We start from the raw sequence: 13,534 nt of genomic DNA on the forward strand, positions 1-13,534 counted from the left end.
TGAGCTTTACATCCAACAAGAACGTTGGTATTTTAAAATGAGCAATGAGCTTTACTTCCTACAACAACGTTCGTATTTTAAAATGTGCAGTGAGCTTTACATCCAACAAGAACGTTGGTATTTTAAAATGAGCAATGAGCTTTACATCCTACACAAACGTTCGCATTTTAAAATGAGAAATGAGCTTTACATCCAACAAGAACCTTGGTATTTTAAAATGAGCAATGAGCTTTACATCCTACAACAACGTTCGTATTTTAAAATGAGCAATGAGCTTTACATCCTACAACAACGTTCGTATTTTAAAATGAGCAATGAGCTTTACATCCAACAAGAACGTTGGTATTTTAAAATGAGCAATGAGCTTTACATCCTACAACAAGAACCTTGGTATTTTAAAATGAGCAATGAGCTTTACATCCTACAACAACGTTCGTATTTTAAAATGAGCAATGAGCTTTACATCCTACAACAACGTTCGTATTTTAAAATGAGCAATGAGCTTTACATCCAACAAGAACGTTGGTATTTTAAAATGAGCAATGAGCTTTACATCCTACAACAACGTTCGTATTTTAAAATGAGCAATGAGCTTTACATCCTACAATAGCGTTCGTATTTTAAAATGAGCAATGAGCTTTATATCCTACAACAAAGTTCGTATTTTAAAATGAGCAATGAGCTTTACATCCAACAAGAACGTTGGTATTTTAAAATGAGCAATGAGCTTTACATCCTACAACAACGTTTGTATTTTAAAATGAGCAATGAGCTTTACATCGTTCAAGAACATTCGTATTTTAAAATGAGCTTTACATCCTACACGAACGTTCGCATTTTAAAATGATCAATGAGCTTTACATCCTACAAGAACGTTGGTATTTAAAAATGAGCAATGAGCTTTACATCCTACAAGATCGTTCGTATTCTAAAATAAGCAAAAAACTTTACATCCTATATGAACGTTCTTATTTTAAAATGAGCAATGAGCTTTAAATCCTACAATAACGGTTGTATTTTCAAATGAGCAATGAACTTTACATCCTTCAAGAACATTCGTATTTTAAAATGAGCTTTACATCCTACAAGAACGTTCACATTTTAAAATGAGAAATGATCTTTACATCCTACAAGAACGTTGGTATTTTAAAATGAAAAATGAGCTTTACATCCTACAAGATCGTTCGTATTCTAAAATGAGCAATGAACTTTACATCCTACATGAACGTTCTTATTTTAAAATGAGCAATGAGCTTTACATCCTACAATAACGTTCGTATTTTAAAATGAGCAATGAGCTTTACATCCTTCAAGAACATTCGTATTTTAAAATGAGCTTTACATCCTACACGAACGTTCGCATTTTAAAATGATCAATGAGCTTTACATCCTACAAGAACGTTGGTATTTTAAAATGAAAAATGAGCTTTACATCCTACAAGATCGTTCGTATTCTAAAATGAGCAATGAACTTTACATCCTACATGAACGTTCTCATTTTAAAATGAGCAATGAGCTTTACATCCTACAATAACGTTCGTATTTTAAAATGAGCAATGAGCTTTACATCCTTCAAGAACATTCGTATTTTAAAATGAGCTTTACATCCTACACGAACGTTCGCATTTTAAAATGAGCGATGAGCTTTACATCCTACAAGAACGTTGGTATTTTAAAATGAGAAATGATCTTCACATCCGACAAGAATGTTGGTATTTCAAAATGAAAAATGAGCTTTACATCCTACAAGATCGTTCGTATTCTAAAATGAGCAATGAACTTTACATCCTACATGAACGTTCTTATTTTAAAATGAGCAATGAGCTTTACATCCTGCAACATTGTTTGTATTTTAAAATGAGCAAATTAGCAATCCATACAGACATAAAATATATTAGTTATAATCGTTGCAGCGTAGGGAAGGTCCTTCCCCCGATATCAGCATGAGAAGGAAATACCGTGAAAAGAACATGCTGCCTAAAATGTGTTTTCTGTGTTTTAAACCAAACCCTAAGAAAAGTCCAACAAGTTTCATGCTGTTTTCGGTAATAAATATCTTAGCGCTAAATTCCAAATAGCACTTTCAAAAATCGTTTCTATTGCCCAAGGTCTTACTCAATGAATTTATATATATATATATATATATATATATATATATATATATATATATATATATATATATATATATATATATATATATATATATATATATATATGTATATATATATATATATATATATATATATATATATATATATATATATATATATATATATATTTAGCGGAAATTGAGCATATTAGACTTCAATCGAAGTTTGATTGTAAGGACATTGTATTTACCCACATATAAATTTGTGTTGTGTCTATAAATATTTTTTTCTACAAGTTTTCTAGAAAAATAGTTTTTATATTAAGATATTTTTCTAGCAAAGTATTTTTTCTACAGCTTTGAAGCATGGGCGCTCGGAAAAACAGAGGAAGATTTGCTAGATGTTTTCCAGAGAAATTGTCTACGGATTGTTTTGAGTACCTGGCTTACTGACCGTATTTCATTCGAATTTAGGTTCTTAAAAATAGAAAAATATTTCAGTTGCTAAAAAATAGGGAAAAAAAATCATTTTGTTGCACAATGCTATACTAATGTTTAAAATTCTTGGCAATGATATACTGGGATAGCCATAGAGCTTCTCTGGATTAGTCTAAAGAAAAAACAAAAACAGAACAACAAAAGCCAAAAAATGATGAATAAATTAAAATTATTTAGTCAGGATATAGAAAAGAAATAAAAGGGGATGGATATTTTGACCTGTAATATCATGATGATATACTTTTATTTTGGTCTTGAATATAGCCACCATTATCGATGTTCACTGGTCAAACCCAGTGATTCCCATTTTTGGGGCACAGGCCCCAAAAATGGGGCATGGCAATATTTTAGTGGGTCAAGCACAGGATGCGCACCCTCTGAATGACCATACTCTAGAGCCTGAATTTAGAAAAAAAATTCATGTGAAAGGAGTCACATTCATATGCTTTTAAAGAGCAAGAACGACACAAGATAGTATTCCAATGACATCATGCAATGATGCAAAGATAGTATTCCAATGACATCATGCAATGATGCAAAGATAGTATTCCAATGACATCATGCAATGATGCAAAGATAGTATTCCAATAACATCATGCAATGATGCAAAGGTAGTTTCAATGACATCATGCAATGATGAAAAGGTAGTATTCCAATAGTAATCATGCAACGTATAAAAAGTGTTGTATAAAGATATAAAATTAGTATAATTAATGTATTGTACTAAAAAAAATTAGCTTATTATACTAAAAAAAAATGGGGTATGGCAATATTTTAGTGGGTCATATACAAGACGTGCACCCTTTGGCTGACCATACTCTAGACCCTGAATTTAGAAAAAAGTCATATGAAAGAAGTCCCATTCATATGCTTTTAAAGAGCAAAGAACATACAAGATAGTATTCCAATGACATCATGCAATGCATAAAAAGTGTAGTATAAAGATAAAAATTTAGTATAATCAGAATATTATACTAAAATAAATCAGCATGAAAGAGGACGATTCGAAAAAAGATACCAAGTTAATGACAATTTGACTTCCCTTCAAGTGAATACGCGTAAAAATTTGAGTAATAAAATTTAAATATCAAGAGGGGGCACTATGATTTTAGAAATGCCTTGGTAGGGCATGGCCCAAAATTGGCTGGGAAGCACCGGTTTACACTAACTGCCTAATAATGTTCAACTAGGTCTTATCGAATTAAACATAACTACCAGAACTAAAAGCAAAATAAAGTCGGATACTTCCACCATTCTAGCCGAGTGGCTAGCACGCTAGACTTGAAATCTTTTGTCCGTGAGTTCGGAAGTTCGAGTCCTAGTGCCACTGGTTATTTGGTTTGGAGCAGGGGTCAGTGGCGTGACTCAGTAAGCTCAGCCCAAGTCGACCCAACTATAAATGGGTTCCTAGAAAGTTGGGGAAGGGAAACAGGAAGGGTATGTGAAAGCATACTATAGCTGGCCCCCAACCCCCCATTGTACTTCCTAGCTGAAAGGTCATGAAACGAATATAAGCACCACCAATAGGGACTGTAAAGGTAAGTGCATTACTCTGTACCGTTTTTTTACAGGCATTTTAGAATCTAACCGACTATATCATTAAACTATATTATTTAAAAATAAAGGGAGGCTATCACTTTTAAGTCAGGTACGACAGAACAAGAAAACTAGATTTGTACGGGATATATTTATGTTAGGCATTTTCACTGGAGAGAAGCCCTTAGACCTGTGCCCCCAGGCATATTTCCGAAAATCTAAAATCCCAGTTTTTATGATCATTGCATTATTTCCCATGTTTTTCGTTTAATTTGGCATTGCTATTATTACAGGGTTTGTCCTGAAAGCAATAGGACTGAGTAGATTGAAAAATATTTATGGAGCCAATCGGTTACAATTCTTTAAAAAATTTCAAAATAGGCTCCTTCTGCGTCAATGCAGCGCTGCCAGTGTGATTTCCAAGCATTGAAGGCGGTACGATCGGCCTTTTCAGGTTAGGAAAAAAATCTGGGGGCCACATCTGGGCTGTATGGCAGCTGGCAGGTGGCAGTATGGCGGGGTGATCCAGGGCGTTGTCGTGGTGCAACTTACAGTCGACTGAGACGTCTTGTTGGACCCGATTGACCCTTCATTTGAGTCTCTTGAGCATTTCACATAAAATTTGGCGTTTACGGTTTGTCCAGGAAGAACAAATTCATGGTAGACGATGCCTTTGATATAAAAAAAGACAATGAGCATTGTTTGCTCATTCTAGCCTTTTTTGGACGAGGAGACGCTGACGTGTGCCACTCGGAAGATTGCCTCCTTGTCTCGGGATCATACTCAAAGATCCAGGACTCGTCAACTGTGATTACGTTATTCGAAAATTGGGGGTCACTTTTACACATGATCAATTTTCTTGGCACAATTACATTCGCCACAATTTCTGGTTGTCAGTGAGAGATTTTGGGACAATCTTCGCGCACACCTTGCGCATATTTATATACACCGCCACAATGTCAAGAACGACAGATTTTGGTAAATTTAACATTTGGGCAAGTAAATGAATACTTAGTCGACAGTCTGCACACACGAGTCACATTGTCGGTGTTTGTCGAAGTCGAAGGTGTTCCAGCACGGTCTTCATCGGCGACCTCTTCCCGGCCCTCCAAAAAAAACCTGGTGCCACAGACAAACATCACATCTTTCAAAAGCAACATCTGGGTAAGCCTGCTTGATCATATCAAACGTCTCTGTCACAGATTTACCGAATTCCGTACAGAATTTAATAGCGTACCTCTGCTCTAACGAACGCTGCATTTTCGGTTTGCACCACTCACAGAAACATGTTGCACAAAAATGCCTGTCTTGACTCACCAGGTGCTTGGAGACAACTTACCAGCCACTCGTTCGTTAGCTAGGAACGCCCTCTACCGAATGCAGTCGGCGCGCGCACGCTCCAAAGTACGGTCGCGGAGGAAGAAAATCAGTCCTATTACTTTCCGGACAACTCCGTATTTTATTTTATTTTTTTTGAGGGGGGGGGGGGGGTTTCGTGGGGTATTGGTTTACACACATAGGATACTTTTTGTGTGTTTTAATATTCACTCTTTAAACTCATTTAAGTAAGTTTGTTTTTCTTATTTATTTTCCATACAGTTCTAATAATACATTGAGGCCTACTATAAATATGAGGAGAGCTGCCAATTCCCGCAAAACCGCAGACCTTTCAATAGATTTTAAATTATATATATATATATATATATATATATATATATATATATATATATATATATATATATATATATATATATATATATATATGTATATGTATATATATATATATATATATGTATATATATATATATATATAATATATATATATATATATATATATATATATATATATATATATATATATATATATATATATATATATAACTATGTTACGAAAATAAAAAAATGCTCCTGAAAACGTGAAGCTTTAAGATGAAAAGGTTTAATACTTTTTGAGGGAGAAAAAGTCAGTAAAATGTCTAATCAGCGGAAGGAGGTCTGTATATGTTGTGTAACCTTATCCGCAAAGTCTTTGTTTGAGAATGGGATATTTGCATAGTTTGGGATACTTGCCCATCAAGCTGTAGGAAAAAGGCGGCCCCAATTGCAATTTTAGCCTATAAATTTTTTCCCTAAGTCCCTGTCAAGAAAACAGATGAAGTAAAAAGGAAAAAATGTTTTCAGAGTATCATTTCAATAGCCTTTAAATACACACTTGGCAATACACATATATACACCCTTTAAATATATATATATATATATATATATATATATATATATATATATATATATATATATATATATATATATATATATATATATATATATATATATCAAGCCCACATAAGAGGTCTACCAACTAAAAATGATATATTTAGTGGTCCATGAACTTCTAAAGTTTGGCAACCGCTGCTTTAAATGACCACCCCTTAGGTTTAGGCATTCTAAAATTACATTAGCTGACAAGGCATAACTGAAATTTAACATTTTAATTACAGATGATAAAAATTCAAACTCGAAAATGGAGATCTACGACGGAGATCCTGCGCAAGTTATTGACGGTTATTAACGGTAATTCCGTTATTTAACGGTATAGTTGTCCTGCGTTCAGTAGAGATAAAATCACATACTTTTTGCAGGTTCATCGCCATTAAAATCCTCTGATTGGTTGAAAGTGATCATACGACATCACTTTCATATGAATCCTCTATTAAAGGTGGCTTTGGATTTGTTCTCCCGGATCTTTAGAATTTTACTAACTGAAGTTTAACATTTTATTTCCAGCTGATAAAAATTCAAACCGCAAATGAAAATCAACATTTTATATGTCATTTGCAAAAAAAAAATGCATGACAATATTATATTTACTATATTTTCCGATACGTTTTCTGAATTCATACTATTAACTTTTTTTTTATCATACCTTTCTTTTTATTCTTCTTCAGGTTCAGCAACACAGACATCACAAAATACAATACAATTACACTGTATTATTATTTCATATACAATATTACATATATGTGTTGTAGGAAGGCTATAATAATATATATATTTGTATAATATTTGTTAATTACAAATATTATATATACTATATCCTATATAATAATGTATATATATATATATATATATATATATATATATATATATATATATATATATATATATATATATATATATATATATATATATATATATATATATCACAATACATTTCCTATATTTTACTACACTATATATAATATAGATACTATAATATAAAGCAGGATTGAGAGGAATTTAGCCAAAAAAACATTTTCCCAAAATTCCTCCCGAAAGTTGGTGAGTAAAAGTACCAAAATTGAACTGTACATTCGAACCAAACTTTATAATTCTAACTTATTTTCTTTTCTCTCTTTGGACTAGCTATGGTTCAAGATCCATGATAACTGTCTGACATTATCATAACACAGTACTGACACAAATTCTGTTAAATAAATTTTGCTAAAATTCATTCCAATATTTTGCTAAATAAAAATACCAACATTGAATCGTGCATTCAAAACCAACTTTCCATATTTAACTTGTGTTTTGTTTTATACCTTTAGTTAGCTTACCTTGTACCTGGTACCATAGGTCAAATCAAGCTCAGTTTCTTCAATATCAAAAGACATTCCAGGTGATTTGGTCATCATTTTGATATAGACAGCTTCACCAGGCTGCACTCGAATGACCAGCTCATTACGTTTAGCTTGACGACCAAAAATATCACCGGGTACATCACGATACTGAATTCTAATTTCTGCTTTCCTCTCGTTCAAAGCTAAAGAAATACAGGCAACCTATTAATACTAGGATGATATTTAATGAATAAATTTAGGGTTTTAAGACCGCATGCATAAGCGGCTTTATCATAGAAAAGAGTGCGTTTTCTCGGCAACCATTTTAAATTTGTAAAACATGGACATTCAAACGAAACAACTTGTTGCATCGAGCTATTAGTATGTCTACAGACTCAGCACAAGAAATATCGAGTTTTTTCTAATGTAACTTAGTAAGCCAGCATAAGAAGGCCCAAAGCGAGCATTAATCTAGAAAGAGTGTCAATGTCGATAGTTTGGGAAGGCCATAAGCTCCTGTTGACTAATTTTACCTGTTGACCACAGCGTGGCAAACGCCACATCTTTTCAGTCCTTAATAGCCAAGCAACAAGCTAGCCAAAGAACATTCAAACAATCGTTTCTAAAAATAATTAGAAAACTAGAAAGAATGAAAAGGTCAAATTAGCCCCTTTTAATAACAATATTATTTTATACTATTTAATACTTTTATTATTTATTATTTTTTATTATTTTATTATTATAATACTTTTATTATTTTATACTAACCTAATACTAATATTATTTCCAATAGATAAATTTAGGGTTTTAGGACCGCATGCATAAGCTGGCTTTATCATAGAAAAGGGTGCGTTTTCTCGGCAACTATTTTCAAATTGTAAAACATGGACATTCAAACGAAATAATTTGTTGCATCGAGCTATTAGTATTTCTACAAACTCAGCACAAGAAATATCGAGTTTTTTCTAATGCAACTTAGTAAGCCAGCATAAGAACGCCCAAAGCGAGCATTAACCTAGAAAGAGTGTCAATTTCGATAATTTGGGAAGGCCATAAGCTCTTGTTGACCACAGCGTGGCAAACGCCACATCTTTCCAGTCCTTAATAGCCAAGCAACAAGCTAGCCAAAGAACATTCAAACAATCGTTTCTAAAAATAATTAGAAAACTAGAAAGAATCAAAAGGTCAAATTAGCCCCTCTTAATACTAACATTATTTTATACTATTTAATACTTTTATTATTTTTTATTATTTTATTATTATAATACTTTTATTATTTTATACTAATTTAATGCTAATATTATTTCCAATAGATAAATTTAGGGTTTTAGGACCGGATACATAAGCTGGCTTTATTATAGAAAAGGGTGCGTTTTCTCGGCAACTACTTTTAAATTGTAAAACATGAACATTCAAACGAAATAATTTGTTGCATCGAGCTATTAGTATTTCTACAAACTCAGCACAAGAAATATCGAGTTTTTTAAATCTAACTCAGTAAGCCAGCATAAGAACGCCCAAAGCGAGCGTTAACCTAGAAAGAGTGTCAGTGTCGATAGTTTGGGAAGGGCATAAACTCCTGTTGACTAATTGACTAATTTCAGCGTGGCAAACGCTACATCTATCCAGTCCTTAATAGCCAAGCAACAAGCTAGCCAAAGAACACTCAAACAAACGTTTCTAAAAATAATTAGAAAACTAGAAAGAATGAAAAGGTCGACAATTTACATAAAATTAACCGATTTTAATAAAAATACTATCGTTTCAGCTTGAAAATCGCTTCGTCTTTCCAGTCTTTAATAGCCAAGCAACAAGCTAGCCAAAGGACACTCAAACAATCGTTTCTAAAAATAATTAGAAAACTAGAAAGAATCAAAAGGTCAAAAATTTACATAAAATTAGGCCCTTTTAATAAAAATACAATCGTTTCAGCTTGAAAATCGCTTCGTCTTTCCAGTCCTTAATATAATAAAGCAGCAAGCTAGTGTAAGAATTCTCAAAACAAGCGGTAACTGAAAGAAATCATTGTTCAAAATTTGGCAAAAATGATATTTTCGCCAAATTTTGGCGAAAACAATAATATTTGTGCAATAGCCCACGGTTTTACAATTTATACGTTGCTACTGAGACCTAATACTCATCACCCAGGAACTACATGATGTTTTATTTTTTGTTCTAGACAGACAAGGTAAGCATTAGTGAATCTATTTGGCGTCATAGCTAAACCCAACAATATCTGAGATTAGTTCATTCTGCTTAGCTTGATCAAGGCATATCAAGATATTGAATTGTAAATTTTGTTTCAAAAAGATTAAATTGCTAAACATATAAAAGATTAAAGCTAAAAAATTAAATTGATAAACATCAGTATGGCAAAGTGTAAGAGGGAGGGATGGAGGGAGAGAGAGAAAGGGAGAGAGAGAGAGAGAGAGAGAGAGAGAGAGAGAGAGAGAGAGAGAGAGAGAGAGAGAGAGAGAGAGAGAGAGAGAGAGAGAGAGAGAGAGAGAGAGAGAGAGAGAAAGAGAGGAAAAATAAATCAATAACTATGACAAAAGGGGAGCAAGGGAAAGAAAGAGTTGTGGAGAGAAAGGAAAAGAGAGGGAAATATATATTTTTTGAATAACCAAAATAAAAAAAAATTACAGTTTTTTCTCTTTCTACTGTATTAAGAGCATCAAACAAAAGATATGGAACTACTTGTTACAATGTACCTAACTTTCTTTGCACTTTCCATCGGTATTTTTTGCGTCCACTTTTTAATTTCACATAATCATAGTTTATAGTACCCAGTCGAATAGCCCATTAAAAAGTCTAGAAGTTATTTCGCAAACAATATTATTGCTTCAAGGCGGCATAGAAATTGGATTCAAAGAAATGTGCGACAAAGAAACAATATATATCGATTATCTCCGGCGCGTATAAACAATAATATAAGGACAGATGTCAATATTTCTATTTTAGCTCACGTTAACTTATCCTTTGATGTGACTACAATCGTTGTATTAATTATATTGCCGCGCATGGTTCATTTAGACTGAAATAATGTACCAATTACCTCTGGGCTATTACTTCGCCAAGAGTATTTTGTTGGCACTTTTAATAAGCTTTTTTTTAATATATCTTCGTCAGCCATCAGCAGATTGTTCAGGCCGACAGGGAGGGGAACCTCTCGGTTAAATTAGCTTCCCAGGAAATGTATATGGATTCTCATTGTGGCGTCCGCGTCTGGTCCCATAACAACAACAACAAACAGTTGATTGTAATTTTACTGGTTGCTGGTGGGTAGTTCACAAACACTTAGGAGAAATTAAAAATTAGATATTGATATTGTTTATATGGAAACTGTGGATTTTCAAAACATCACTCGGGGCAGTTTACGATGACAGTTGAAACCATGTTTTTACGTACCGGTAACTGGTACAATAACCACATTATGTTACCGTCTGTTACCGTCATTATGTTACCGTCACTGGTAATTTTCAGGCAAAAAAAAAGCTTTCATCGTTTATGTGCGAAAAGCTGAATGGTACTAAAACCTATATAGTAGACCTATTGACCTTCACAAAGTCTTATGTACTTCTACAATCTTACCCAAAATTCATCAGTGAAAAAAAAAATTTAGACTTGAGAAATAATAGACGTCATAAGGTCCATGGGGAGGGGCAAAGGACGCTTGTAAAGAAACTTATAATTAGCCTAGAATAGAACACACTTTCACTATGGCCTGATTGACATTATTAGCCACAATTAAAATAGCACTTATTACAAGAAAGACTAAGAAGAAATGAAGTAAACAATAGTAAGAAACAACAATAATCACAGCAATTTTTGCAGATGCATAGACATATTTTTCCATCCCTACTCACCTAACCAAAGAATCAACAAAGCTTGACTTACTTACTGTCTTAAATTTGTTGTTAAGCGCTGCTGGCCATAAAGAGTTACACTCACCTCCTCCCTCCACTTCGGGCCATGGTGACCGATTTTGCTTCCCCAAGCCTTGTTTGCCATCGTACGGAGCCCAAACAGGCTAACATATCATCGTTTCTTTGGCGTATTACGGGGCCATTTCCTGCCAACTGTGGTAGAATGGAAGTTTAAATGATCTTTGCACACAGGTTTGAAGGCATTCGAAGCAGTTTCCTGTGCCATCGAAGGGTTCGACCAGCTATTTTGACCAAAAACTGAGACTGATTAGTAAGCTGGTGTAATTTCTCGCTGCTGACGAAGTCGAATCAACGCAGACCTTCAATCTTTCTCATACTCTTTAACCGGAATACAACGATGATCTTGAAATTTGCAGCGAATATTTTCCATGTCGTAGCTCCGTAAAGAATCACAGAGTCAAGGAGAGCGTTGAAAATACGCAGCTTTGTTGCACCACTGATGTTGGTTCTTCCACCAAATGTAGCGGTTCAGTTTGTTTAGGGCAGAAGACACTTTTGATATTTCCGGTTTCAGCTCAGGGAGATGAAGGTCATCTAAGAAATTATGGAGCCCAGGTAGGTCCACTTTTAAAAAACTTTGAAGCTATTGATGTTACCTAGGATAACTGAAAAGCCAGAAGCAGGAGCAAATGGGTCACTGACCATGATTTCGGTTTTATTTAAGTTTGTCTGTAGTCCAACTTTTGCCGCTTAAACTCGTAAATTCAAAGCACTTCCAGCAGTTGCTCCATGGATTCTACCAGGTTGGTCAAGATGTCGACGAAGTCAGTGTCGGATATCCTCAAACTTGGGCTCGAATGTGAGGCGTAGTCAGTATCACATTGCAGTCTTTGATGACATCTAAGAGTTCTGGGCGGCAGCACATTTCAGGCATCCTGATCTGGAAGAACGGGCTGCAACGGCCGTTCACTTGAAACGCTGTTCTTTGTTCCATAGTGCAGAGGCCTTAAAACAAACAACAGCATTTCCCTGAGATCCAAGTCATTTCTAAAATCCACTTTAGAGCTTGTTGATCCACTGAGTCAACCGCAGCACCGAAGTTGACAAAGGCAATCAAAGCTATTTGTGGAAACTCTGTGGCCTATTTGACCAACGAAAAGAAGAAAAAAAATTAAGACGCTAGAAATACTTTAAAAATATACGGCTCTTAATATTTAAATTAAAAAAAAGAGAATAAACCTTTTCCACATCGTAGAACAAAAGGCACTCCATCCCATCTCTCATTATCAATCCAGCAGACTGCTTCAGCATAGGTAGGGGTAACTGAGCCTTTGGGCACAGTTCGATCATCCAGATACCCTTCTTTAGCTTCACCTTCACCCTTTGGATCACCCACATACTGGCCCAGGACAACATCTTCAATTTTCAATTCGGGCATTGACTTCAATACTTTCACCTGTAATATTTTTAGAAAATAGTGACTGTCCTGGTTTGACAATAAATATATTTTTCTAAAATAACATTAAGAGAAAAAAAGAGAAACGAATTAGCAAAACAATCTGAAATAGTTTTAGCAAAATATGAATCCGGAGTAAAAAGAAAAAGCTAAATCCTTAAATATTAACTAAATTTGAAACCTCAAATACAGTACATCTATTCTACCAGAAATTAGAGAAGAAATATTTTCTTTTTTTGTGGTTTAATCCCTGCCGTCGATTTTTGAATTTGATCAACTTGATGGAAGACTTGAGAGCCAAGCCATGGCTAATTCGAGAAAAGCCAAAACAGATTCTGTCAAAGGCAAAGCTGGCATAACTGGCATAAAAAGTGATTAATTCCACTTGTGTTGATTGGGACTATCATCCATCCTAAGGCAAAACTAAGGTAGATAGTCATAGAGAACGGGTAATTCAAATAGCCTATCAGTTATG

General features: G+C 34.1%; 1 protein-coding gene across 3 annotated transcripts in view; it reads right to left on the reverse strand.

Moving 5' to 3' along the window:
• The window catches only part of LOC136040875 (glucose-6-phosphate 1-dehydrogenase-like), an 80,679-nt gene that overhangs the window by 6,196 nt on the left and 60,949 nt on the right, over positions 1–13,534 (reverse strand). For all 3 annotated transcript variants that reach the window (XM_065725271.1, XM_065725272.1, XM_065725273.1), the window contains exons 7-8: positions 12,843–13,059; positions 7,714–7,919 (exon numbers count right to left, since the gene is read on the reverse strand). In XM_065725271.1, the coding sequence (XP_065581343.1) occupies positions 7,714–7,919; positions 12,843–13,059 (423 nt within the window). The remainder of the gene's footprint in view (positions 1–7,713; positions 7,920–12,842; positions 13,060–13,534) is intronic.

This window comes from Artemia franciscana, chromosome 21 (genome assembly GCF_032884065.1).
Source record: "Artemia franciscana chromosome 21, ASM3288406v1, whole genome shotgun sequence".
NCBI lineage: Eukaryota > Metazoa > Arthropoda > Branchiopoda > Anostraca > Artemiidae > Artemia > Artemia franciscana.